Consider the following 27,017-nt stretch of genomic DNA (forward strand, 5'->3'; position numbering starts at 1 on the left):
AGCATGCAACAAGTAAAGTACGAAATGTCACAGTCTGTGGTTATCACTGGATATACATCCACGCTGTTATCCATGCCCAAGAGTTTTGCAAGAATGACAATGTGGCTTTTTTTTTTTTTTTTTTAAAGGAGAAATATAGCAGGTACACGGCAGGGTGTTAGTCGCATACATATGATAGGTACAATATACTTTTACAGCCTCTGCTGTCCGCTTTGGTACTATTGAACAACCTTTCTTCACCGCTGCTTTGCGAAAATGACATCATAGTCCGAAAAGAAGGGGCGGGGTCCGGCACGCCAGCGGGGAGGAGCCGGGATAGGAGCACTCGTCTCTGTATGCATCCATCCACTGAGCGTGTATACAGGCTGGAGTCGAGCGTGGAGACTAGGTGTAATACATAGCTTAGTTAAAAACAGTTTTCATTTATCGGAAGCCATCGTCACTTTCTAGTATAGTGTGACATTGTTATAATCCTCTTCAGAACATGGAGAGAAACCAGCGAAGATTTAATTTCCCGTGATATCCCGTGATTTTACAAGTATTATAGATACCAATGGTCTATCAAACGGGAGCCCAGTCCGAGACGCGCAGCGTCAAGTCGGGGACTCCCGATATCCATGTACCGATGTTCGATGCGAGTGCCTGGAAGATACGCAGCATCTGGGATGGCGTGAAGTTGGAGGTCGCTGGGGACGCGAGTCCCGTAGTGCTGCACAGCTTTACCCAACTGGATCCAGACCTTCCTCTGCTGGAGGTAATGCAGTTAATTCGTGGAATGCTGCGCGGGTCTAATGAATGCGGGTTTTTAACTCGATTGCCGTGGAAGCTTATTTTTCCACTCCTGTCCCTCACGCGAGCAAATTCTTCGTCATTTGTTGAGTACCGAATATAATCGTCATGTGAGCGAGTAGGATGAGTTGATCAGACGTGAGAAACAAAGAGACTTAAATCATTTTGGACACTTTAAATGAAATTCTGATGTACCGTGATGCTGTATTTACACACTGTTGATGCATTTATCAGGCAAACTCATTTAAATTCTTTGGGACTTATTATACACATAAATAGCCGGAAGATATAGAAAAAACTAACACTTTCAATATAGTGTATACAATATAGCGTGTCATGAATGCAGTTTGTGCTGTGTCATTGCTCAACAAATCCATTAGTGCAATATTATTTTATACTCTGCAGTTCACTGTAGGCATGGATTGACAATACAACTGTACTGAAATTATTTATACATATCATTCACTTCTTTCAAAGATCACTGGTCCATTATATATGCTGTCATATCCTATATATATAAGCAAAGTGAATTATGTATGTATATGTATGTATATATATGTGTGTGTGTGTGTGTGTGTGTGCGCGCCAAAAACATTAGCACTGTGACTTGGTGGTAATGTCACCAAGTTTATTATCTTCTTCGTGTGTGAGTTTTGTTTGTTTGGCAAGATACTTACTTGGACATTATCCTATCAGCAGTTCTGTTGGCTCTGTTTAACACACAAATTGAATCCCTCTGGATTATGAATATCATCAGTTTAGAAATTGTAAATTTGCATGTGAATGTGGGATTAAGGTGCACATATATTTGGTTTTATACATGTATAGGTTCTCTAAAATGCACTGAAAAAAACCCAGTCGCTTCATGCATGTTGCACTACATACATTATGCATGTTTGTATATGTAGACTGATTGTGTCGAGGTGTGTGTCTTTTGCTGTGTGTGTGAGTGTGAGTGTGAGCGTGCGTGTTTGTCATTGTGGACTTGCAGTAGTTCATCAGTGTGGTCTCAGTTTGCCCTCGAGTCTCAGTCTGTAATAAGATCTCTGAGTCTAAGTGTTTCCTGAGTGCTACTCTGGTGTTGGAGCACTTGGTGAGCCGCTCTGAGGGAAAACCCTAACCACCCTTTCTGTGACTGTTCTTACCAACCAACAGCTGACAGAGAGAGAGAGAGAGAGGGAGAGAGGATTCCACAAGCAAACACCCTTGACATGACCTAAATGTGGTTGTCGCCAGTACCGACATGCATCATATGCATTCTGCATGTCAACCATTAATCACAAGTCAGCGTAATGGAAATGCTGCCCCTCTGTGTGATTATTCCAGCTAAAGTCTGGTTTAGTTTTAGTGGTGCAGTGGAAAGCATATTTAAGCCATTTCCTCTTTGTTTTAAGCCATTGGCTGAGTGTGCATTGGCAGACCACAGCTGTCTTCTGTACTGTTAGATTGTAAAACTTGATTCCCTGCTCTTTCTTTGCATCCTAATGGACAGCAGGGCTCCTGCTCAAATGTTAGCCAGTTTATGAATTCTTTCCATGGTCTCCACCAATAAAACTGAACTGACAACAGACTGACCAGTATTTACGTTACTTCTAATTTTGCCAGGTTCTTTTGAGTTCCACGATATAGAAAGACCACTACTGACTTTTGCACTTAGTATTATGTGAAAGCAACAGGCTGCAAGCCATATAAAATATGTTGTGGAAACTTCTGGTACCATTTTTTTTGGTGGATTTTAATTCACTGATATGTCTTTAAAGGGACAATGAGATATTTGTGTTGTTTTAAGGTGTTATGCTTAAATTCCTAAAGGACATTCTGGTGGGTGGTTTTTCTCTCCTATCAAGTGTGCTCAATATTTGTGCTTATGAGGAAAAAAAAAAGATTTATTTTTTGAAGGTGAGCCTGCACCTATCAAGATCAAATCAGATTTGAACCCAATCTAAAAATGCTGCCATTCTTTTCATGCAGAACAGCATTAGCCAGGGACGTTTACATGAATCACTGTCCTTGACTCATGCTGTGTCTTCACGCTTTCAAAACATTTGAGGTCAACCTTTTCACCCACACTACCAGCCCAGTCATGCTAATCACTTAGGGGCAGGGTTGACTGCAATTTTTGTTTTTTTAATTCTCTTTGCAATACAGAAAATCCAGCAAGACCGTTCATCCTGCCATTCTGCAAACAACATAGCAAAATAGACTTCCTAATATTTTAGGACGTTTCACGGCAGATGTGCCTTGATGTTCTGATAACACTATTGGGACTTGTCATTGACAGTGGTTTTAAACTTCCAGCGAAAGACAACAAGGCCCGTTTGAACATTTATGGGGGCTCGCCAGACTTTATGACATCCCCTGGATGAGCATGACTGTGTTGCTCATTACATAAGCTCCACTCATCCTGAGTGCCTGTATCCTTTTGTTGCATAACAGATTTTGTGTGAGCTCCCTGATGTCGGTGATTATGCAAATGATGTAGCAGCTCTTGTACAGGTGTGAATTGTGCTGACCTGTTGAATTAAACGGAGAGTAGGTGCAGTAAAGCTTTCAATTTTAAGTAACCACACAAAGGACTCATTTTAACATTTTGCTACTGTCATTATATTTAGATGTGTTTTAGATTTATTGACATCCAAAGCGATCCCCTTGTTAAAAGCTAAATCCAGTGATGCATAGCTGTGCAGTGTCATGCTCTTGACAATTTTCCACATGATTATTATCTTCAACGTCTGCTTTTTTTGGTTTGTTTTTTTTAGAATATTGTATTTACGCTTTGAGTTCCATGCACAAATATACACCACATTATAACCGGTCTATACAGTAATCAGTCGGTGCACATCAGGACGTCTAGTACCTTTTAGAAGTACCTCATATGAACTTCTGAGTTACAAAGGCAAGCCTTTTCATCCCTGTTCAGTCTTTGCTCTGAAATGACATCAACAGCATGTAGACCGTACTTTAAGCATGTGTAGAGTCGTGCATGCTAGTCAAAAGCGTACAGAGTAAGGAGAGTGACCTGTTTCATTCCCTGCCCAATCTAATCCTCCCTATACATAATCCTGTTAGGCAGTTAAGGCTAATCTGCCTTTGCACTCTAGAGCCAACAGTACACACACCCCTTCTAATATATCCTGCCTCTTATATTGATTTCCCCCTGGACCCTCTATAACTCACTATGAGTCATTTTTCAGGCATCTGCATGGGACGTTTGCTATTGATGTGATAATGCTTAGAGGATTGGAATATGTGCCCGGGACATGAGGTCATAAGGACAAGAGGTGTTTCATTAGAATATCGCTCACAGGAACGGTGGTATTGACCAAAAAAAAAAAAAAAATACTATTGAGTTTTATGGTCAATAGCTCACCGGCATGACTCTTTGTCGTAAAGGCATGTACCAATTCAAGGTACTTGGGTCATTTTCTTCCAATCTTTGTTACACTCAGTCTGATGACTCCAGCTGCAAGCTTTTTGTCTCTACGTTGTAGTGGTGCAGCCAACCACTGGAGCCTCAGCCAAGTTATCATTAATTGATTAATGTTTAACAGTGCGGTGTGAGACAGATCTTTCTGGATGTGGGGTTTTTTTTTTTGTTCTTTTTTGGGGCAGATGGTGTTTTAACCCTTTGCCTTCCTGTTGGGTATCATTTACTCAGAGGAGGCATCGGTTCTAGAGAGTCTCAGTGTTGTATTGAATTTCTGTTGGAGATTCAGTTCTAACCAGACTCATCTCTCTGAGGCTCTGAGGGGAACCAAAGTAGGTTGACGGATCGAATGCCATATGAGGTGATCTAAAAGCTAAGAAATAAGATAGCATTCACTCCTCTAGGCATAAGATCCTCTCTAATCAGTATCACGACCCCAACTCTCTCTATTTTGCTCCCTCCCCCTCCCCCCCACCACCCGCTTTTCTCTGTCGGCCTATCCTCCACTCAACCCTGTACCGTGCCCATCTGTAAAATTCAATTAGGAAGCCTACAAATGCCTCTGGAGTCAGCCAGAACAATTAGATCAATTCCACTCTATGGCGGATGATGTCATGTATGCCTTATAGTTGCGTTGTCCACAGTCCGTAAACAGCAGCGATGACGGGAACAGTAACGTAATGTTCTCTGCCAGCCCAGACCTCTTTTGTGCTGAGAGATTTATTCATTCTTTTTTTGGGCAGTTGGAGAACTCTGAGTCCTTAAACAGGCTTGAGTGGATACTTGTGCAAGCATTCACTTCTCGAAAAGAAGAAAAAAAAAGAAAGACTTAAAAGATTGGTGACTAAGAAGAAAAGAGAACCCCAGGTGTCCACCATTGTTAAGAAAGTTTCTGGGCTCAAACAAATTGATAATATTGTGTTAGCTCGACTTTGGACCCACTTTGAAGGATTTCACGTAGCTCTCATGTTAATAGTCAATATGAGCTAATCTGTTGTAACCTTTAGAAAAACATGGAGATCATTTGTGATGAAAGCAAATAACTGGATATGCAAGGCTTAAATGGGTCAAACGTATAAGGTGCAGGGGGAGCAGATATCCAAACACAGGCCAGTGGAAAAAGAATATGATTTTTCTAGGTCATGAAAATTAAGAGAGGGGGGGAGAGAGAGAGGGAGAGAGGGAGAGAGAGAGAGAGAGAGAGAGAGAGAGAGGATAGGGTTTATTGTCTTTGATGATTGTGGTGGACCAGATATTTCTCCCCATTTGTAGTTTTCTGTCGTTGCTAATAGGCCTTTAAAGCAGTGTCTTGCTTTTTTTAATAGCAGAAAACCTGTGGTAGATTCACTGGTCAGTGCAGTGCTGGCCTCCTAAGGGAAAGTTCTTTCTGGTGCAGGGGGGAAGAGATAGAGGCCCTTTGTTGTTCTTGTCTCCTCCATTGTTGATTTCATTGATTCACAGAAGGGCAAAGGATGGTAGGAAAGATGGGAAAAAGAGAGGGAGAGAGCTAAATTAGTGAGAGGTGAAGAGAAAAGGAGAATGGGAAGAGAGAAAAAAAACCCAAAGGATAAGGGTGGAGGCCATGTTGTGGTGACAGCAGGTTCTGTGGAGGATGACAAATCAATTCTGGGTGTGTTTGTGTCTGTGTGAGTGTGTGTGTGTTTGTGTGTGTGTGTGTGGTTTGTTCAAAGCATGTGCATTGGTCTGTGTAGGTCCATGTGTGCATTCTTGCATTCTGTGTTTATGTATGCATTTGTGTGTTCTTACTGATGTGTATGTGTTGGACGTGCGGTGCATTGCACTGTGTGTGTTTATGTATGTGCATTACTCTCCTGGCCCATCTGTTCCTCATCAGGTTTGGTGTTCAATCTGCTGTTATTCCTGTAGTATGAGCCTTGCCGTTCTGGCCCCCTGAGGTGTTGATATACTACTCAGGAGACTGTAATCACTCTGAAAACAAATTTACTTTGGTTCTGCCAAGCTCATTATCAAATGGCCAATACTGCCTAAGACATCAGGAATTCAAGGAACCGAAAGGTCTGGCTCATTTCAAGGCAAGAAGTTCTGTTTCTTCAGTGCCCCTATCAAATAAACTCTCTTAGTGCCTCCTCTCCTCTCCTCTCCTCTCCTCTCCTCTCCTCTCCTCTCCTCTCCTCTCCTCTCCTCTCCTCTCCTCTCCTCTCTTTTCTGTGTTGTGGTAGTGGAGAGTTGGCTGTTGTTCTTTCGGATTCCTGCACATAGAGCAGAATGAGAGAAACAGACTGCTTGTCTGGTGTAATAACCACTCAGGACACTGCATCTGGAGAAAGCCTCTGCCCCTCCCCCTTCTGTGTCTCCCACTGTGTGTGCCTCAGTGAGTGTGTATGTGTATCTGTGTGTGTGTGTGTGTGTGTGTGTTTGTGTGTGTGTTCAGGGTCTGTCGTAGGCTGTGTTATTCCATTATCTCAGGTCTTCTAGCCTGTTCTTTCTTCTCTCTTCCAAAGAGGGGAGGCCAGAACACACAAGCTGCTCCTGTCCACATCTCGGTCACTTTCTCCTTTTTTTTTCTGATACAGTTTAACCTCATCAATTTCTCAGATGGCTATTGTGTGTCATTTCATGAAACCATCCCCATTTCTGTTCTAAAGTCAGAAAGTTTCAGACCGAGTTTGACAAACCTGATCAAAACAGTGGGTTTGTGTGTTGAGTCACCTGGTTGTCTCATGTAACACTCGTCAGAAAAGAGAGTGGTCTTGAGAATGTCCTCAATTTAGCTTTGACCGTTTTAGCCCCGGGTTCAAAGGCAAAGCTCTCGGTTTCACTGCTGTATTTTAACACTACACTGGTGTGGATTCAGATGCCTCTTGTGTTGAGTCTCACATCACTGTGAAAAGCAGCAGGGCTATGTCAGTGGACAGGGCGGGATTCTCTTTTTCTCTCTCAGCTGTACAGTCCAGCACATACTCATTCACCCTGAATGTCCAGCACATACTCATCTACCCTGAATGTCCAGCACATACTCATCTACCCTGAATGTCCAGCACATACTCATTTACCCTGAATGTCCAACACATACTCATCTACTCTGAATGTCCAGCACATACTCATCTACCCTGAATGTCCAGCACATACTCATCTACCCTGAATGTCCAGCACATACTCATTTACCCTGAATGTCCAGCACATACTCATCTACCCTGAATGTCCAACACATACTCATCTACCCTGAATGTCCAGCACATACTCATTTACCCTGAATGTCCAGCACATACTCATTTACCCTGAATGTCCAACACATACTCATCTACTCTGAGTGTCCAACACATACTCATCTACCCTGAATGTCCAGCACATACTCATCTACCCTGAATGTCCAGCACATACTCATTTACCCTGAATGTCCAGCACATACTCATCTACCCTGAATGTCCAACACATACTCATCTACCCTGAATGTCCAGCACATACTCATTTACCCTGAATGTCCAGCACATACTCATCTACTCTGAGTGTCCAACACATACTCATCTACCCTGAATGTCCAGCACATACTCATTTACCCTGAATGTCCAACACATACTCAATTACCCTGAATGTCCAGCACATACTCATCTACCCTGAATGTCCAGCACATACTCATCTACTCTGAGTGTCCAACACATACTCATTTACCCTGAATGTCCAGCACATACTCATTTACCCTGAATGTCCAACACATACTCAATTAGCCTGAATGTCCAGCACATACTCATCTACCCTGAATGTCCAGCACATACTCATCTACTCTGAGTGTCCAACACATACTCATTTACCCTGAATGTCCAGCACATACTCATTTACCCTGAATGTCCAACACATACTCATCTACCCTGAATGTCCAGCACATACTCATTTACCCTGAATGTCCAACACATACTCAATTAGCCTGAATGTCCAGCACATACTCATTTACCCTGAATGCAGTCGCTCTTGAATGAAAAGCTTGCCAGAAAATGAAATAATGCATATTTTGTCCTTCTGTTATTAAACTGGACACATGTTCTTCCTGATCCAACAACATTTTTGTTTGGGAGTTGTAAACACATACTAAATATGGCATGAAAATAGAGGGAATCTAGCGTATTAGTTATTTTTTGATTTAGTGCTTGGCTTGAGTTAGTTTATTGTAATTTCTGTGTGTGGGGGGGTGTGTGTTTATGTTTTTGTGTGTGCACGAGCGTATGTGTATTTGTGTGTGTGTGTGTGTGTGTGTGTGAGTGTGTGTGTTAGTGTGTGTGTGTGTGTACTTGTCTGTGTGTGTGCGTGAGTGAGTGTGTTTGTACTTGCATGTGTGTGTGTGTGTGCGTGCGCATGCATGTGTGTGTGTGTGTGTATGTGCTTGGGTGGTTTATAATGTCGCTCACCCAAATGGCCTGGTGTTGTTGGGTAGGGAGGCCCCAGCTGCCTGTCCCACTTCCCTCAGTCTGATTCCACTGTCTCTGGGGGGAGAGAGCAGAGCTGACAGCCTTTTGACCAGACTTTCCATAGCCTGTAAGGCATATGTAGCCTGTTCTTGATCACTGAACCTCTGGAAGGGTCATTAGAGCACTCAGCCTTGTTGCCCTAGGGAAAAAAAGATCACATCACCAGTTTAGATAAGTGAAATCAGACTCACTCACTGATATAAAGATCCGCCAGTGGACAACTGCTCCCCAGCCAGACTACACAATCTTAATATCTCATAATATCTTTATTAGTGTAGAGTTTTTCTCCTCTCTTCTCTCTCTCTCTCTCTCTCTCTCTCTCTCTTTTTTTCTCTCTTTTTTTTGCTCCCTCTTTCTGCCTTTGAATAATTCATTTTTAAAGCTGGAATTGCGCTGCCCTAAATTCCACCCTTAATAAAGGCCTTGTTTTGAGCGTTAAACAAATGGCCAACACTAATGAGATTATTTTAATGATGCTACCTCCTGCAAGAATGGGTCACAGGATTGTTTACTCTGTGGAGACAAATAGACCTATATGAGTAATTATGAATATATTTGGCCTACATTGGCGATGCACGTTCAAGTGTGTATTCATCTTCAGTGCATGTTATATAAGCATATCTGTATACCTGAATCCATGAATCTACTCTGTCACTACATTGCATGAACTTGTGAACTGAATCATATAACATGTCTTGAATTACAAATCAATACTTTATATAATAACTCATTATATAACTTCCGTAATTTCTTCTCTTTTTTTGTTTTGGAAAGTGGAAACAGATGTGTGGTAAAACAGTAAGAGAGAGGGAGAGAAAGAGAGACAGAGAGAGAGAGAGTGAGGGATTGAGGGTGGGAGGTGGGTGCAGCTGTTGCCAAAGTGAAAGAGGGACATAAACAAGCGCTCGGATAAGAGGTCTAAGTGGTGCATGACGTCACCACACGTGAAAGTCCATTGTGTGTGTGTGTGTGTGTGGTTGGGGGGGGGGGTGAAAGTGGGGGCATGTGTGTGTCTCTGTGTGTGTGTGTGTGTGTGTGTGTGTGTGAGTGAGTGAGTGTGGCCATGTGTGTATGTGCCTCTGTGTGTGTGTGTGTGGGTGTGTATGAGTGCAGTGTAGGAGGAAACAGTTTGGCACGGAGCCCTCTCTCTGTCAGGCGTTCTATATGAGAAGATTAACAGAAATCTCTGTTCTGGACAAGTCTTTCTAACCTACACCGTGGGGTTCTGTGCAAGAGAGGCTACACAAGTGATCTAGCGCTGTTCATGCTTGTCCACTCCCCATATAAATAACCACTCCCTCGTGGGAATCTCAGAGGAATACCACATGGTGGATAGAGTGGTAGTGGGATGGGGAAGATGAAGGGAAGAAGATGAAAAGGTAAAATTCCATTCAGACTTTCATCTCTTCCACTCTCTCATGCTTGACAGTGTCATGCTATAGCAGACAGACGCATGCCGGGAGAGTCGATAACCTCCAGAAGAGTCTAATGCATTCAGGAGGGAAGGGGGAGGGGCTTAATGTACAGAATTCTTAATCTACATTTAATCACACCACAGAAACTGTCCTGATTTCCTGAAAGGCTGCAAGGTTTCAGATATTTACTGTGTGGAAATAAGAACCACATGAGCACCACCGAAACAGGATATCACTACTTCAATAAAACTGTAAACAAGAGGTCTCTCATTGACATTAAACAAGGCCTCATATGACATCTCCAACCAATGAGACCGATTGGCCAATGCTTTGTGTATGGCCAGATTAAATGTGGTGTTTGTTTTTTTGAACTTTTGAGCCAATACTCTCTGTTTCCAAATCACCTCTTATCTACCACTGGATAAATAGAAACTAGGAGTTTGTGACTCTTTCTCTCTCTCTATCTCTCTCTCTCTCTCTCTCTCTCTCTCTCTCTGTCACTCCATCTGTGACTCCTTTCAAAGTTCAGTGTCAGTTTCTGTTCAGACATCTAACCCAAGTTGAAAGAGCACAGGAATTTGCCCCATCATCTTTTTTTAGCAAGTAATTCACAGGCCAAAAACACGTGCACACACACACACACACACACACACACACACACACACACACACACACACACAGACACACACAAAACATGTGCATGCTCTCTTGAATCTCTTTTGCTCCTATATGTATACAGTGAGCACAGGTTTATGTATGTATGACTTTGTAGAGTGTGCGGGTGTGTTTGCATTCTCTTGTGTGGTTTTATGTGAAGATTACTGCAAGGGAGAAGAATCAGGTCAAACTCTTGAGCGTTCAGGAACAGTGCCTGCAGCCACAGCTCTGAGCAGGCCAAAGAAAAAGAGATTAGCTCCATATGTGGAAAATCCCTGTTTTCTCCCCCCCCCCCATTCTCCGTTCCCTGGGAGAGGGTGGAGAAGTAGGAGAGTGTTTTGCTGACAGACAGGCTCTTTCCTCTGCTGTCAGAGATGAGTTTATGTTTTTCTTCCAGGGAGGTCCTGACACCTCCATACTACAGCCTGGCTGTCTGTTTGTAGAGAGTAGAGATTGAATCATGAACTCAAGGTCCTGACACAAAGCAAAGGCTTAGACCAAACAAGAGAGATGAATGGTAAATAATTATAAATCTAGTCTCTTGTATAATCAGCGGCTCGTGAGAGAGAGAGAGACACGGCGATACCACAAAGAAACAAAAAAGGAAAAAAAAATGTTAAGTTGCATTTCTGTCAGTGACTGCTGGGAAGTTTTTTGAGGAACATATACTCAGAAGTTTCAGAAATGTTTTCTCTGTTAAAGTGCTGACTAAAATTAGGAAATTCAGTGGTAGAGCGAAGCAGAGACTAGTGAAATTGCTTTATTTTATTTTGACAAGGTTGATGTGTTACATTTCTAATAATCTGTATGCCTTGACTTTTGGTCAAAACTGTAGATAAGCCAAATGTGAGATCTTCTATGCACTCAGGTTCAGAACACGCCTGTACAACTGTAACAAACTCTCACAGTCATGTATATTTGTGTGTGTGTGTGTGTGTGTGTGTGTGTGTGTGTGTGTGTGTGCATGTATGTGTGTGTTGAAATGTGACCATTGTTGATTTTAAGCTCTATATATCTGTTTTGTGTGTGTGTGTGTGTGTGTGTGTGTGTTTGTGTAAATGTGAGCATTCACTTTAAGTTCTATCCATATCTGTATTGTGTGTGTGTGTGTGTGTGTGTGCGGGTGTGTGTGCGTGCGTGTGTGTGCGTGTGTGTGTGTGTGTGTAAGAGAGAGACAGAGAGAGACACTGACAGATGAATTGAGATAAGACTCAAGTGCAGAAAATGTCTCTGTGAGAGTTAGCATTTTGCTACTTTTTATGTGCTCAAGCTTGAATGAAAAACTGTGAATCGTTTTGTAAATGCATCTTGTTTCCATAGGGTCATAATTGTGATTGCTCTGATAGATATATTCCAACTTATTGTACAACAGCGGACTGTAATGGCATGGTAGGGAAATGTCTGTCTACATGTTTGTTATAGTTTTCCTTTCCTGTTATCCTATCAATTAACAGACCTTTTGTCTAGAAAAGTCAAGATATTTCCAATTTCTCATTTGTATCACAGAATATATATACACACACACACACACACACACATGCGTGCACACATGCCCACACACATTCCTCTTTTTCGGGAGACTTTGAAGTGTTGATTGTATGTGTGTGAGGTCTGGGCTCTCAAGCTGGTGAGTAACTCTTCAGGCCTCTCTCCTCCCCCACTGCTTTCCCGGAACAGTCCAGAATAAGGAGCGGAGCTCTGCTCTGACTCTCCACGGCACAGCTCTGTCTCAGCAGCACCACGGGGGGAGAAAAAAAAACACAACACGATTCTGGAGAGTACTCCTCTGTGCAAACACAAAGACTCCTCTTCACATTACCGCAGTCTCTTTCCCTTCTGTGGTGTTACTCTTTTCTCTCTGTCTCTCTCTCTCTCTCTCGCTCTCTCTCTCTCTCTCTCTCTCTCTTTCCTGTTGTTTCTGTTTAGTTTTCCTTTCAGCTCACTGTCCTTTCAGTTCACTAGTGACAGGGTGCAAGTTGGTAGTGAACTCTGTTGAAATCTCTCTCCTATGAGTAAAGATAATACTGTGATAAGAGAAGAGAAAGAGGATGAAATAGTGAAGGAATATGCGCTTTGGGTGTTTTCAGGGAAACAAAAAGTAAGAAAGAGTGTTTGAAGTTTCAGAGGAAGGATTGTGAGTTAGAGAAAGAAATCGAGTTATTGGCAGTGTGTGTTCTGTCTGGCGTCTGGGCTGGCAGCGTAATGATATAGAGGTGTTCAGGCCAGGGTTAGTCAGACTCTTGTCTGGGGGGGGCAGCGTTAGGCTTATGCCAGTGACTCACTCCTGGACTAGACTGAACCGGCCCTGACCACACTCAACATTAGAATGTCAAAGAGATCAAGAAAGCACGAAGAACCATTGTTTTTAAATTGGATCTTCTTTTTGCTCCTATAAACAAAGAAAATGTTTCTCTAATAGCCCCTTAAGGGTATATCTGTAACAGTGTGTGTGTGTGTGTGTGTTTGTGTGTTTGTGTGTGTGTATTTGTATGTATGTGCATATTGCTATGGAGTTTCATTGGGTTACTGCTGACTCAGGCCTGATGATTGACAGCTCTTTGTTTATTTGTGTGTTTCCTGGCTCTTTTTAGACTTCCCCCTCAGTTGCCAGGGGAACGTACAAATTCAGTGTGTGTGCACTACTAAATTATGATCAAAATGAACAGTTAGTTCCACTGTGTCAGTTCTTTTAGCACTGTCTATGTACCTTTCCTTCCTCTTTCTCTCATAATTTAGATTCCAAAGCTCATAAAGTGCTATATGACATATTATTAGTAGTAGTAGTATTATAATATTTATATACCCATCTCTGTTTCAAAATAAAAATGATATATTTATAAACAGTCTAATGCTCAGACATATGCCACAGTTAGAAGACATTTTCGAAAGCAAAGCCCGTTATAATCTAAACAGGGAAGAAACAAATAACAAACAGCTAAATGTGTGTGTTTTTTTTTTAAACTGGCCGAAGTTTCTGGAGTAAATAGGACATTAGGAGCCAGAGGAACTATAGTTCTGTGATAATCGTTGTGCTTGGCTGCCAGATGAGTTGACTGTGAGAGAAACAAACTGGGAAACAGAAAGCCAGCCTTGGACTGGTGGTGTGTTTCCATAGAGATCGGAGGGCTGGAGTTTGGTACAGTGAATCTGAACCTGTGTTTACTGGCCTTGACGTGTCACTGAAGCCCCGGGGGGGGCAGGGAGTGGGGTTGGCCGCTTGGACATTTCTCTCGTTCATATTGAAACTGACAAGGTGTGGGACACACAGGGGATTGCAGTGAGCAGGTGGAGGGGGTTGCATTCTGTATCTGTGTGCGTGTGTGTGTGTGTGTGTGTGTGACAGAGAGAGAGAGTGAGAGAGAGAGAAAGAGAGAGAGAGAGAGGGCTTCAGAGGTCGTCGCTGAATGTTTTCAGAATAGCCAGTCACGTGCAGGTAAGCACAACACAGCTCTTCTGTGTGTGTGTGTGTGTGTGTGTGTGTGTGTGTGTGTTTGTGTGCATGTGATCCAGTGAGAGTGTGTTTGTGTTTGTGCTCACAGGCATGTGCACGTGCAGCTGCCGTTAAGGTCACTGAAACCCTCTTATGCTTTGGCCCTTTGCAACAAGTGTCTGAGAGAGAATGGACGGGTCTCTGTAAGCACAAGACTGAAATACTCTAACAAGATTTAGCTTCCCATGCCGTATTAGACCGGACTGAAACTTTACTTACGGCGCTCTAAGGCACTGAACAAAAAGACACCGCCCACTGAATTTGTACCGTGCGTGTATGTAAATGGATGTGCATTCATCCAGAGTGACATTAATGTTTCACATCAGTATTTTAATGCGAATACAAGTTCATATTTCTTCCACAGTCTTCTCATCTGGCATTTAATTTGTCCCTCCAACGCTGAACTATTTTGATTTGTGGTGGGACATCAGAGAGAAGTGCTAATGCCTTTGACAGAGGCCTGTTTAGTATTTTCGAATGGCACCGCTTCCTCCTCCCTCTTTCCTCGTGTTTGCCAGGCAAGGCTGTCCGCTCACTGTTTGGGGACGCTGCAGTGGTATTAGACAAGGCCATGTCAAGGCCAGACAAAACAAAGAGAGACAGACAGACAGACAGGCGGACAGACAAACCGGACAATAACAATGTTACCTCCGTGTGTGCTGTTTAAGGCTGTGTGTTATGTCTGTTTTGTGGCGACATCTTGTTCAGATTCATGGTTGCCCTTTTTCTTAGTTTTCCTCTTACTCTTACACGCTGTCTCAGTTTTGTCGGTTTGTCGGTTATTTCTCAATCTGTCTTTTCCTCCACGAAACCTGATTCAAGTTGAAAATAAGTTCTGTGTTGATCTTGTGCATAAAGACATTTAAGTGACGTTATTCAGTCTTTGTGACTTATGATGACCCTGAGTTAGAAAACATATCCCCTCCCAAAAGCATATGAGATAACATAAAATCTCTTTGACAGTGTCTCTGTTGTCTTATGGATGCACAGACAACGCAGGAGATAAGAGTCCAAACATGACTCTTGGCCCTAGTAGACATTGTGTAAATATTTACACCATATTTTACGTTGACAAACGTGCGCAGGGAGAGGTTCGGCTCTGTATATGCTGCCTCACGTATAAATATGAAGTGATTTGGGTTGTGTTTATTAACTGCAAAACCCCTTGGTGCCTTTAAGTGTGTTTAGTTTGGTATATCTGACATTTCACCTCTCGACTGGTACTCTTACATCAGCCAGAAAATCGCTTCTTGCGGCGGCTGTATTTGTAGTTTGCCAGTTCCTTTGTCGGATCCTGTTTCTTTTCTTTTTTTTTTTTTTTTTTTTAACACATCCTGTAAGGCAGCAGATAAGAGAAGACACAAGGTCTAGTTCAATCAAACAACCTCCGAAGCTGCTCCTCTGATGGTGAATGGTTGGCTCCGTGCCATTACATGAGAAAAGTATCGTCAAGGATCTTGCCTTAACTCACGGTACCGTCTGTCCGAGATACAGAAAACACTTTTGGTGTCGGTAGTGTAGCTTTATGCCAGTTTTTGGTTTAATAACAGTCCGCAAAGCAGGCTGTGTGAATGTGGACCACAGATAGAATGGGTTAGGAATATGACTATTGTTTGGTATAGTGGTCACAGTTCTGGGCTGTAGCCTTTTTCCTGCTTTTCTGACTGATGTTGTTTGAAGTCTGGCACGAAAGAGTCGTTCAGCCGAGTGAGTGGGTTTATGGGACGTTCAGAGCCATGAATAAAGAGCGTCTGGTACACATGCAGAATGCTGTCCGCCCAAACAGTCATGACCTCTTTGTCTGGATATGTTAGATTCTGTGAGAAAATTCTCCTCCTCGCAAAAGTCTGGAACGCTTAAAAACAAAATACAAAGAATATGGATATGCATATCCCATATGAGTTATCTTCACAAACGCATCCCAAGGTGTCACCTTACCGTATGTAGCTTATAGTGAAGTAATTGTTTTAATCTCTCTATCTCTCTCTCTCTCCCTCTTTCTCTCTCACTCGATGCAGAATGCGACCCAAGAGATTGGTGAGGAGGTGGAGGATGGAGCTGTGTTTACCATCACCCTGAGAAAGGTGCAGATGCACCAGGCGGCCAGTAAGGGGCAGCGGTGGTTGGGGGTGGAGACAGACTCCGCCCTGAGTCTGTATGAGACGTGTAAGGTGCGCACCATCAAGGCAGGCACATTGGAGAAGCTGGTGGAATACATGGTGTCAGCATTCAGAGGCAATGACTCCACCTATGTCACCATCTTCCTCTGCACCTACCGGTCTTTCACGACCACCAAACAAGTGCTGGACTTGCTACTCAACAGGTAAGGAGATTGAGAGAGCGAGAGAGAGACCTGAAGTAAAACCTGTAGCAGCAATTTTCTTCTTTACACAAAACAAGAATCAATCCAACAAAGGAGCAGAAGTTATAGTGAGAGAGACAGTTTAAGCGACAGTTTAAGATAGAGATGGAGAGAAATTTCAGCAGAAGGTTGATATATGTCAGCATTGCCCATGTAGAAAAGCCAACTGGTGTAAATACAGTGCTGTTTGCTGGGTGCTTCATTAATTTACTGACTGACTGGTTGATTGTACAGTTTACCAGATGAGTTATTTGACTGTACCGTCTTTGTTCCTGAAAAACGTGTACCTGTGTGACAGGTATGCTAAACTCCAGCATCTCCCTGGTTCAGAGGGACACAGGTTGACCCAGGATGATCGCATAGAACTCAGGAAGTAAGTCAGTGTCATCAGTAAAGATTCCTGACCAAATAAATAAAACTATATCAAAAGGTGTCAAAAGTTTTTTTTAATGGTACTAGTAGTGCGGGGGTTTTTTTTGACAGTCCTGACTGCCTTTCTAAATATCTGTACAATCAGTTTCTCCTGACCTCACTATCCTCACTCTTGTCTCAGTGCTAACCAGTTACTCTTTAATTTAATTTCCTGTTTGCATATGCACTTTGCAATGGTGAGTGATCTCAGAACACTGTTGATGCATGTGGTTAAGGAGAAAAGTTTCTATATTTGTATTTACTGGCCTTTACATTGTTAATGTTGTTTGACCCATTTCCTGCAGGGTTAAGTCAGTCTTCTGTTTCTTTCTTTCCTGTCATTCTTTCTATTTAGGACCAGTCATTCTTTCATGTGTCCCTCTTTTTTTAATTCCTTCTGAACATGTGTTTTCGGTCCTTCTCCCTCTCTCTCTCTCTCTCTCTCTCTAGCACTATTTCCTCCATATTGGGGGCATGGCTTGACCAGTACTCGGAAGACTTCTGGAAGCCTCCGGAATACAGCTGTCTGCGTAGGCTGATCTCCTACCTGCACCTGAACTTCCCTGGATCCGACCTAGAACGTAGAGCCTGTAACCTGCTTGCCCAGTTCCACCGGCGCCAGCATCAGGAACCTGAGCAGGATGGTGAGAGAGGGCGGGAGAATGTGTGTGTGTGTGTGTGTGTGTGTGTGTATGTGTAGTATTTCAATAAGCAAGGCTCAAAATGAAAATTGGGAATTAAAGCCTGCCAGAGCTTACTCTTACATTAAGATAAGCTAGTATAAGTTAAGTATATATAAGTGTGAAAATTTTAATCAGCACCAGGAATTACCTTACAGTTCCTTACCAATATCACTGTGAAGGATGTTACAGCGGCATGTACTATGGTTCTTTCCTCAGCGCTGGACCACGGTGCCTGCACCTTTACCTTACTGGAGGAGAACGGTTACGAAGATGAAAGGCCTGATTTTTTGTCCTTTGACCCGATGGTGGTAGCAGAACAGTTCACTCTTATGGACGCGGTGAGGGATAAGAATATTTACTGAAATTGGTTGTTTACCTGAATCCTTGTGTATGTACATGTATCCTAGCTCTGAGATATAGACTCAGTTCATTGAAGCAGACTGCTTTTTGCATTTGTATTTCACTTTAGACTCAGAATTTTTTTTAATATATATTTGATGCTATTTTGGAGAATGGAGCTTATGTAATCAGAAAATAAAGGAAGGGGTTGCAAATGTGTAAAAAAAAGAAAAAAGAAAAAAAGAAAAAAGGAGTTTCCTGGTTGGCACGGTTTCTTGCTGAGTTTCAGAGTTCTGTTAGATAACTCAGGATGTTTGAGGGCAGAGACTAACTTAATTTCCACCACACTGTTGAATAAGATTTCACAAACAAATCTCCCCTCAACGGATTTCCCTTGGCTACATCTCATTTTTTGTCAAGTATCCAGCTTTAGCGAGGCCTCAAAGAGTTCCCTAAAGTACCTTCCTCTCCTCTCCTCTCCTCTCCTCTCCTCTCCTCTCCTCTCCTCTCCTCTCCTCTCCTCTCCTCTCCTCTCCTCTCCCCTCCCCTCATCTTCTCTCCTCTCCCCTTGTCTCCTCTTCTCTCCTCTCCTCTCCCCTCGTCTCCTCTCCTCTCCTCTCCTCTCCTCTCCTCCCTGCTTACTCTTCTTCTTCCCACCACCCTCAGTTAGTCATGTTCTCATCTCTCACTCTTTATTTTTCCTTCTCTAGGAGTTGTTTAAGAAGGTTGTGCCATACCACTGTCTGGGGAGTATCTGGTCTCAGAGGGATAAGAAGGGCAAGGAGCACTTGGCACCGACCATCAGAGCCACCGTCACTCAGTTTAACTGTGTCACCAACTGTGTCATTGCCACCTGCCTGAGCGACCGCTCTCTGAAGCCCACACAGCGTGCCAAGGTGGTAGAGCGCTGGATTGAAGTGGCCAGGGTGAGGAACAGGGAATTTTATAGACCATAAACTGCTGTAACAGCAAGAATAAGACTGTTCTCAACAGTTTCAACACCGCCGAGTTAAACCGTAGAAGTTTCATCAGCGAATTCTGAAATACTTAATTGTTCTGTTACATTTTCGTCTGCTGATATCTGAAAATATGATGATATCTGAAAATATGATGATATCTGAATCTGAGTCGTTGTGACCGTTAGCTGTTGAGTGAGCATATCTGCTCTTTGTGGGGTTATTTAAGGGTGATATTTTTATGTGTTTTATGGTTATAGGAGTGTCGGATCCTGAAGAACTTCTCTTCGCTGAGGGCCATCCTCTCAGCGCTTCAGTGTAACCCTGTTCACAGACTCAAGAGGACCTGGGATGAGGTGTCCAGGTAGACTGATGAATGTTTAGGAGGGATCTAAAGACATTTTGTTAAAGACATTTCTGAGTCCTCTAGATGTGACTGTGATTTAATACTCTCCTCTCTGGTGTCCAGGGAGAACTTCCGCATCTTTCAGGAGCTGTCAGAGATCTTCTCCGATGAGAACAATCACTCCCTCAGTAGAGAGCTGTTGATAAAGGTAATCTAAAAAACTTCTCTCTGTGTGTGTGTGTGTGTGTGTGTGTGTGTGTGTGTGTGTATGTTTGTGTGTGTTAGTTCTGTTGTGTATGTGTTTGAGGTAACTACCTCAGAACTTTCCAGAAAGCTGTCGAAGACTACCTGATATGCCCGAATCACAGATATTCCCAGAGAGCTTTGTGTCTAAGCCACATTTCTCTAAATGACTGGAGCTATTCGTTATCCATGTCCTCTTCTGATTCACTGCCATTACAGACCATATCTCCTGGCTATCACAGTATCTTCACACAGTCAAGGCCTACATCCTCTCTGTCGTGGAGTCCTTTTGCACTTAATGGCTTGTCACTGGAGAACGTGACCTAACCCCATCGCTAGCTTACACACCACAGGCTAATCCCCATTCACTCAAACTGACAGACTGGAGTATCATGTGACAAGGTAATTGGGGTCAGTGACACGCTATCCCACTGCATGGTTACAGCACCGTACATCAGAGGAAAGGTGTGGCTGTGTAATCGAGACACTCCATTACTGAATGTGGGTATCGAAGAACACTTGTCCTTCTCCGTTGAATAACCGTGCGCTGTATCTGGCCTTTGTCTGTTTATCTGGAGGTCTCTGCAGAGTGGGGGAGTATAAGCTGTGTTTATGCACACAAAACCCCAAACCCTCGCATTCCTCAAATTCCATTCCATGGTCAAAGCAAGCCAGGGGGCATGCTTTAAGGTGTCTTACACACATATGTGTGTATGGTTCTATGAGTGTGTGTGTGTGTGTGTGTGTGTGTGTTTGCCAAGGCAGAGTGGTATGAGGGAATTCCCTCTGACCTCAGAGCCTGATAAAAAGCCCCGTTGAAGGGGGTGTCTGGTACCATCAGGGAGTAAAGGGAATAATCCTCTTCTTTCAACACCTGTGTGTGTGTGTGTGTCTGTGTGTCTGTATGTGTGTGTGCGCGCGTGCGTGTTATCTACTGCTTAACGCTAAGAAGCAATCAAGATTTCACTCTTAACTGGACCACTTGATTAATCCCTTCAGCCTTATCAGGTGTCTCCTCAAGTGTTTGAACTATCCAGAGTGTGCCTCTCATTTTTCTCTTTCAGTACTACTGGAGTACAATGCACTAGTCTACACCGTAATTTTACAAATCGCTAATTATGGTGGGGGATATTTCATTAAACCAGCCTGTGATACACTATGATATATGAGGTGATAAAGTCAGTTAAGCGTTACAGTGAAATAACAGAAAAATTCTCAAGGCACAACTCCAATTAGCAGTTTACATAATAACCCAGAGGGCTGTTTGAAATACCAGTTCAGAGAGCAGGAAAGAGAAGAGTTGATGTGAGACCATATGGTTATTGGGTGTTTCAATAGCTGCAGTATTAATTGTACTTTGTTCTTTTGACAGGAGGGGACCTCCAAATTTGCCACCCTGGAGATAAACCCAAAACGAGCCCAGAAAAGACATCAGCAGCAGCAAAGAGACCTGGTAAGAGCTGAGGAGAGACAGACAGTCAGACCTGGTAAGAGCTGAGGAGAGACAGACAGTCAGACCTGGTAAGAGCTGAGGAGAAACAGACAGTCAGACCTGGTAAGAGCTGAGGAGAGACAGACAGTCAGACCTGGTAAGAGCTGAGGAGAGACAGACAGTCAGACCTGGTAAGAGCTGAGGAGAGACAGACAGTCAGAGGCACAGATTAAGAGAAGAGGGTGTAGATTAAATGCAGCGGAGATTAAAGGGGGAGAAACATAAAATACTTACAAACTGAACGAAACGAAAGCAGGAAGGCAGTTGAAGTTGAGATTTTGGGAGAAAGATGGAGCAGCTGAGAGAGCAGACGAGGACATGTGTTAAGAAGGAAAATCTTTTTAAGGCTTAATGGAATTAAAAACAAAAGAAAGAGAATTGATTATAGGAATAGAGATTTTGGAAGCCCAGAGGAGTAAAAGTTAAAAGAGAGCTGTTTAAGTCAAGCATTGGTGGGCACTGTGCCACAGAGGGAAAACACAGTGAGACATTCAATTATCCAATAAGCAGCGGGGGTGACAGAGAGAGAGAGAGAGAGCGAGAGCAGTTAAAAAGGGAATAGGAGCAGTGGAGATGAGGCAGAAAGACATGTAGGAGTAAGAGGGGGAATAAAGAGAAATGAAGGGGGACGAGGGGACAGATGTGCTTGAACTACTCACAGCTTGTGCCTGTAGATTAGACAGGCAGGGGTAATGTGAGCCTTTAACCTACATCAGGAAGTGTTTCAGTAGGCACATATCCTCATGGAGAACAGGAACTCTGAATGTCTTTACTGAACTCACAAGCACACAGGCATGACCAGCTGTTCCCCTCCATTCACACTGACACACACACACACAGTCACACACACACACACACACACACACACAAACAAACACAGAGGAGTTATATAATCTGGCTCTGAATCTGCTTTATACTGGCTAGTTTTCCTGAGTTATCTGCCATTACTGTCTGGACAGAGTTTACCCTTAGTGAAGAAATACTGCTGTATTTGTAGTTTGTACTCCATGTCCTCTTGGTTGTTCCACTGTGGACAAGTCACACAGCACCCCCTGTGTATATGCAGCAACATTACAACAACATGTCTAAGAGAAAAAAAATATGTCACAGCTCCCTCTAATGGAGACATAAGGAAATAGCAGTCTAAAGTGTTTTAGCATCATTGAGCCAATTTTATGCACTTAATTTTTGTACAGCTAAGGCAAAATGGAGGAATGTTTATCTTCTTCTCTCATCATTTCTTGTTCTCTCATGGGGCACGCGCGCAAACACACACACACACACACAGGCACATGCACACAGTTTAACATTTCCCTCGTGTGTGTGTGCATTACAGAGCGTGATGCAGGGGACCATTCCATACTTGGGAACCTTCCTGACTGACCTGGTCATGATGGACACTGCCATGAAGGACTATCTGGACGTGAGTGTCACACCCGTCCATCACATCCCAGTCCTCTCATTCAGCTTCACTACATCCACAGAATTCTCACTCTTACACACATTATTAACGCAAACGTTGTTTTTTCGACTGGTTTTATTTGGTTCATGCTGGCAGCAGTAGACGTTTACTGACTTCTCCCTGTGTCTCTCTTAGGGAGGTCTCATCAACTTTGAGAAGAGGAGGAAGGTGAGACAATGGGTTTTCATTTTTATTTATGAGACAGGCAGTGTCAGTGAAGATAAAGGTCACTTTCTGATTATAACAACATGCAAAATGATAACACTGCTGATTTTGAGGAAGATTACGATGACAACGGTAATGGTAATGATGGTGATGATGATGATGATGATGATGAGGAGGAGGAGGAGGAGGAGGAGGAGAGTGATGCGGTTGGTCTGACTCCCTTTCTCCTCTGTGTCTCTGCTCAGGAGTTTGAGGTGATTGCTCAGATTAAGCTTCTCCAGTTGGCCTGCAACAACTACAACTTCACGAGGAACACGCGCTTTAGAGAATGGTTCAGCGGAGTGGAGAAGCTGACGGAGGCTGAGAGGTGAGAGGGAAGAGAGGAGAGAGGGGGACGTAATGAATGACAGATACGGATGCTGGGAAAGACAGCGCGTGTGTGTGTGTGTGAAGGAGGATGGGGTGATATGAGAGGCATGGGAATAAAGTGATGGATGAAGTGAATGAGGGTATGAGAGTGTGAGGAAAGAGGGATGTTAATGATATGGTTAGAGCAAGAAATCTCAAATTAAACTCTGTTACGTGCATATACACATCAGATTTATATGCCAGTATGTCTTAGTCAAGACTTATTCAGTGAAATCACTTTGTTCTCAATGTTTCAGACCTTACTCAGACGTAGGGACTAAACGGCGTACACATACACACTCACACAGCCAATGACATTGTTTCTCTCTCTCCCTCACACAGACACACACACACACAGACACACACAGACACACGAAGAACTTTACACTTTTTCTGTTTTCTCCTCCACAGTTACAGTCTGTCATGTGAGATTGAGCCTCTGTCAGAATCGGCCTCAAACACACTGAAGGCCAAGAAAAACACAGGGATCATCAAACGCTGGAGCGAGTGAGTCGGCCCTCTTCCTTTCCCACTCCTCTCCTCCTCTTCTTTCTTCACTCATCCTTTCATCTTCAAAAGATACAGATCATGAGCAGCAGTATCTGTCTCAATGGCCCTCCAGGCAGAGCAGTCTAGTGGTCATTATCCACACAAATAAATGAGGACATCAGGAGAACTGGTATAAAGAAAGGCACTGTTATAGTCTTTCTCTCTCTCTCTCTCTCTCTCTCTCTAACTCTCTCTCTAACTCTCTCGCGCTCTCTTTCTCTCTCTCAGTCGGCAGCCAGTGAGCTCAGAGGCCAGCGGTAGCAGCGGGGGGAGTTCCCACTCCAAGTCTTTTGACCAGCTACGCTACGCTCCTTGCCTGGGGGGCTCGGCGGGGAGTGGAGGAGGTGACGGGGGCGACTCCCTCAGTGTGACCTCAGCTGGCTCCAGCAGCTCAGACGTGGAGGAAATCAACTTCAGCTTCATCTCCGACTCTCCCGACGCCCACGAGAAGAAGGTGAGGACAGAGAGCGGTAAACGGAGGGAGGGGCTTCCTGCCAATCACTCTGCGCGTTTTCATGTGATGGGGCCTCGACCTTGTTGAAGGAGTAACATAAACATCTTTGATGGCACCGTTTTTTTCACTCTTGGATATTTGTCTTTATTCAGCGTACAGTAACCCTTAGCGTGGAAAATTCAGAATCCAGACATTTTTGCGTACGCAATATTTTGTCAAGCAGTTAACTATGTTTTTTTTTTTTTAAAAGTTCTTTTCCTGTGGCTCTCCACTGGGTACTATACAAGTGCCTAACATCCACTGAATGACAATATAATACCAGGACAATAACTGCTTATGTGTGTTTTAACGCCCACACCAGCAGTACAGAGTTCCCCAGCTCCCTTTAGCTTTGACCCGTGATGGCTCTTTGGTGACTGTGGCTCTACTTCCTTTCCGTAGACTTCCACGCCCTCCGTAAAACATTCCAATTCTACCTTAGGGAAGTGCGGCCCGATGGCTGACCTGGCTCCCACGGTACTCTTTCCGTTCCTCCTGTACCATTCTGTTCTCTCTATTTTTCTCTGGTCATTCCATTTTTAATAGGACACCCCCCCCCCCCACCAATGCTCTCTAAATCAGACTGCACGTTACCATCGGTCACACTGTTGGCCATTTCATGTAGGACTTGGGGTTTTTGTTTGTGTTTGTGTTTGTGCTCTGTCAGTCACTGTCAGGAAGAACCACCATCAACTGTTTCTCACAGATCACACTTTTCTGTCTTTTCTCTTTTATTTGGTTAGGTTTAAATTGTGTTTGAATTCAATTTTATTGTGTGTAACTGTTGAGTGTCTTAGTGTTTGTGGTTCAGGGTTTCCAGATTCTCATTCAGTTCCACTGGCTGTGTCATTTACGTTTGTTCACCGTGTCTGTGTCCGTGTGTTTGTGTCCAAGTGATGGGTCTCACATTTTATAGTCATGTCAAAAGTAGGACTGCTATGCTGACAGGAACATTATCTCAACGCACTCAGTTTGACATGACACCCAATCACTGCATTCAATCACCATATAACATTGTCTTCTTCTCTCAGTCTGTATTCATTCAACAAAATATGTCTTCAAATAATTTCCATACCATCAGCAGGTCATATCTGATCCCAAGGATTAATACACTGGTTCTTTGTCAGTTCAATCAGTTCAAGAGACTGAAACAAAGTTTAATGCATGGTTTCAAAGATACACATTCAGTTTTATTTCTGATGAACATTTCATGAGCTGAATTTTTTTTTTTTTTTTTTTTTGCACTGTCCTTGAACTGAATGAAGTGATTTTGAACCTTGACGTGGGAATTATCATTACTTTCAACTGATTACCTGTGTGTGTGAAATAGAATCTTGTCATAACATTACTATGTCTCTGTCTCCCTCTGCTGGTCAGTTCTGGGAATCCACATCGCTGTCGTCGCTGGATGCCTCAGGGCTGGGTTCAGGCTCTGGCTCTAGCAGTGCCTCCTCCTCCTCAGTGTCCTCCACCCCTGTCACAGCCTCTCGCTCCCACAAACGCTCTGTGTCTGGAGTGTCCAGCTACTCCTCCCTCTCACTGCCTCTCTACAACCAGCAGGTGGACGACTGCTGTATCATTAGAGTCAGCCTTGATGTAGACAATGGCAACATGTACAAGAGCATACTGGTGAGTGAAAGAGAGAGAGGGGAAAAGAAAGATAGAAAGATCATAAATGCAGTTAATTTAGACTGTCACTAGACAGAGCTGTGAAATATAATAGTGTATATATAATAATAATTTAAACATATGTAATATGTATATATATATAATTCTAAATGTGTTGTCCTTTTGTACAGTGGTCATTTTTTTCTATTTTGCTTTACTGTTGTTCAGGTGACAAGTCAGGACAAGACTCCAGCGGTCATCAGGAAAGCCATGGTCAAACATAACCTGGACCGCGAGAGACCAGAGGACTACGAGCTCGTGCAGAAGATTAGTGAGGAGAAAGGTTAGACATCATTTCACTTCGCTAAACTCTTGCGAAACTGTTTCCTGCTTAAACCACAAAGTTTACAAATGTTAATACACATTTAGAAACAACACAGCATTTCAAAGCTCTTTTGTAGTGGACTATTTAAACTGTCATGCAATTTCTATTCTCAGATGTGTTTACACAGAAAATCTCATTGATCTTTGTCCAGTGTTGTTGTCTTTCTTCCCTTTGGCATCAACGCCTTTACGAAAAAGTCCAGCAGTCATTTACAAGAATGCTTCTTTGTGATCTTCTCCTAGAGCTGAAGATCCCTGATAATGCCAACGTCTTCTATGCCATGAACTCCTCGGCCAACTATGACTTTGTGCTAAAGAAACGTGGTTTCCCCCGGGCGGGCCGGACCAAGCACGTGGCCAGCTCCACGTTGCCTCGGATGAAACAGAAAGGCCTGAAAATTGCCAAGGGCATTTTCTGAATGCTCCCTCTCACCGCCGCCTGACATCCACTTCCCTTCTTTACCACTTACAAAAACTGTTCGGCTCCCTCCGTGGATACCACAATGATTACCACAGCAACTGTGCCAAGACCCTCTGGACGCGGGAGGAATTGGAGTGAGATTGACCGGGAAACTACGATCGTAGACGAGCTCTAAAGCCCAGGAGGAGTTGACCCAGTCAAGCTGAGTGTGACCTCTGACATACTGAAGCAGTCAGAGCAGCACATACTGGACCAGTGGTGGGGTTGTAGTTGACGGTTGGTAATGTTTACAAATGACCTCCATTCTCCAGAACCACTCTCAGTCCCAGCCTGCCTCTGCAAGCCCGCGTAAGATCCCCATCCTATTAAAAAGACTTCGCTTCCTATTTTGCACAGGTGGTTTCTTACTCTAAGCTGCAAGACTGATTGGCCTTAGAGTGCTTCTGTTCTGTTCTCCTACGTGCTACCATTATGA

General features: G+C 43.4%; 1 protein-coding gene across 1 annotated transcript; it reads left to right on the forward strand.

The window, feature by feature from the left end:
• Positions 1-437: 437 nt before the first annotated feature.
• LOC115808010 (ral guanine nucleotide dissociation stimulator) lies at positions 438-26,540 on the forward strand. Its single transcript, XM_030769245.1, has 17 exons — positions 438-754; positions 16,239-16,543; positions 16,881-16,955; positions 17,444-17,637; positions 17,893-18,014; positions 18,726-18,941; positions 19,232-19,335; positions 19,441-19,525; positions 20,933-21,013; positions 22,389-22,475; positions 22,650-22,682; positions 22,925-23,046; positions 23,499-23,594; positions 23,865-24,090; positions 25,507-25,758; positions 25,966-26,080; positions 26,365-26,540. Exons 1-17 carry the CDS (start codon positions 554-556, stop codon positions 26,538-26,540), a joined length of 2,490 nt encoding a protein of 829 aa, XP_030625105.1. The 5' UTR covers positions 438-553.
• Positions 26,541-27,017: the final 477 nt, after the last annotated feature.

Source organism: Chanos chanos, chromosome 3 (genome assembly GCF_902362185.1).
Source record: "Chanos chanos chromosome 3, fChaCha1.1, whole genome shotgun sequence".
Classification (NCBI taxonomy): Eukaryota; Metazoa; Chordata; class Actinopteri; order Gonorynchiformes; family Chanidae; genus Chanos; species Chanos chanos.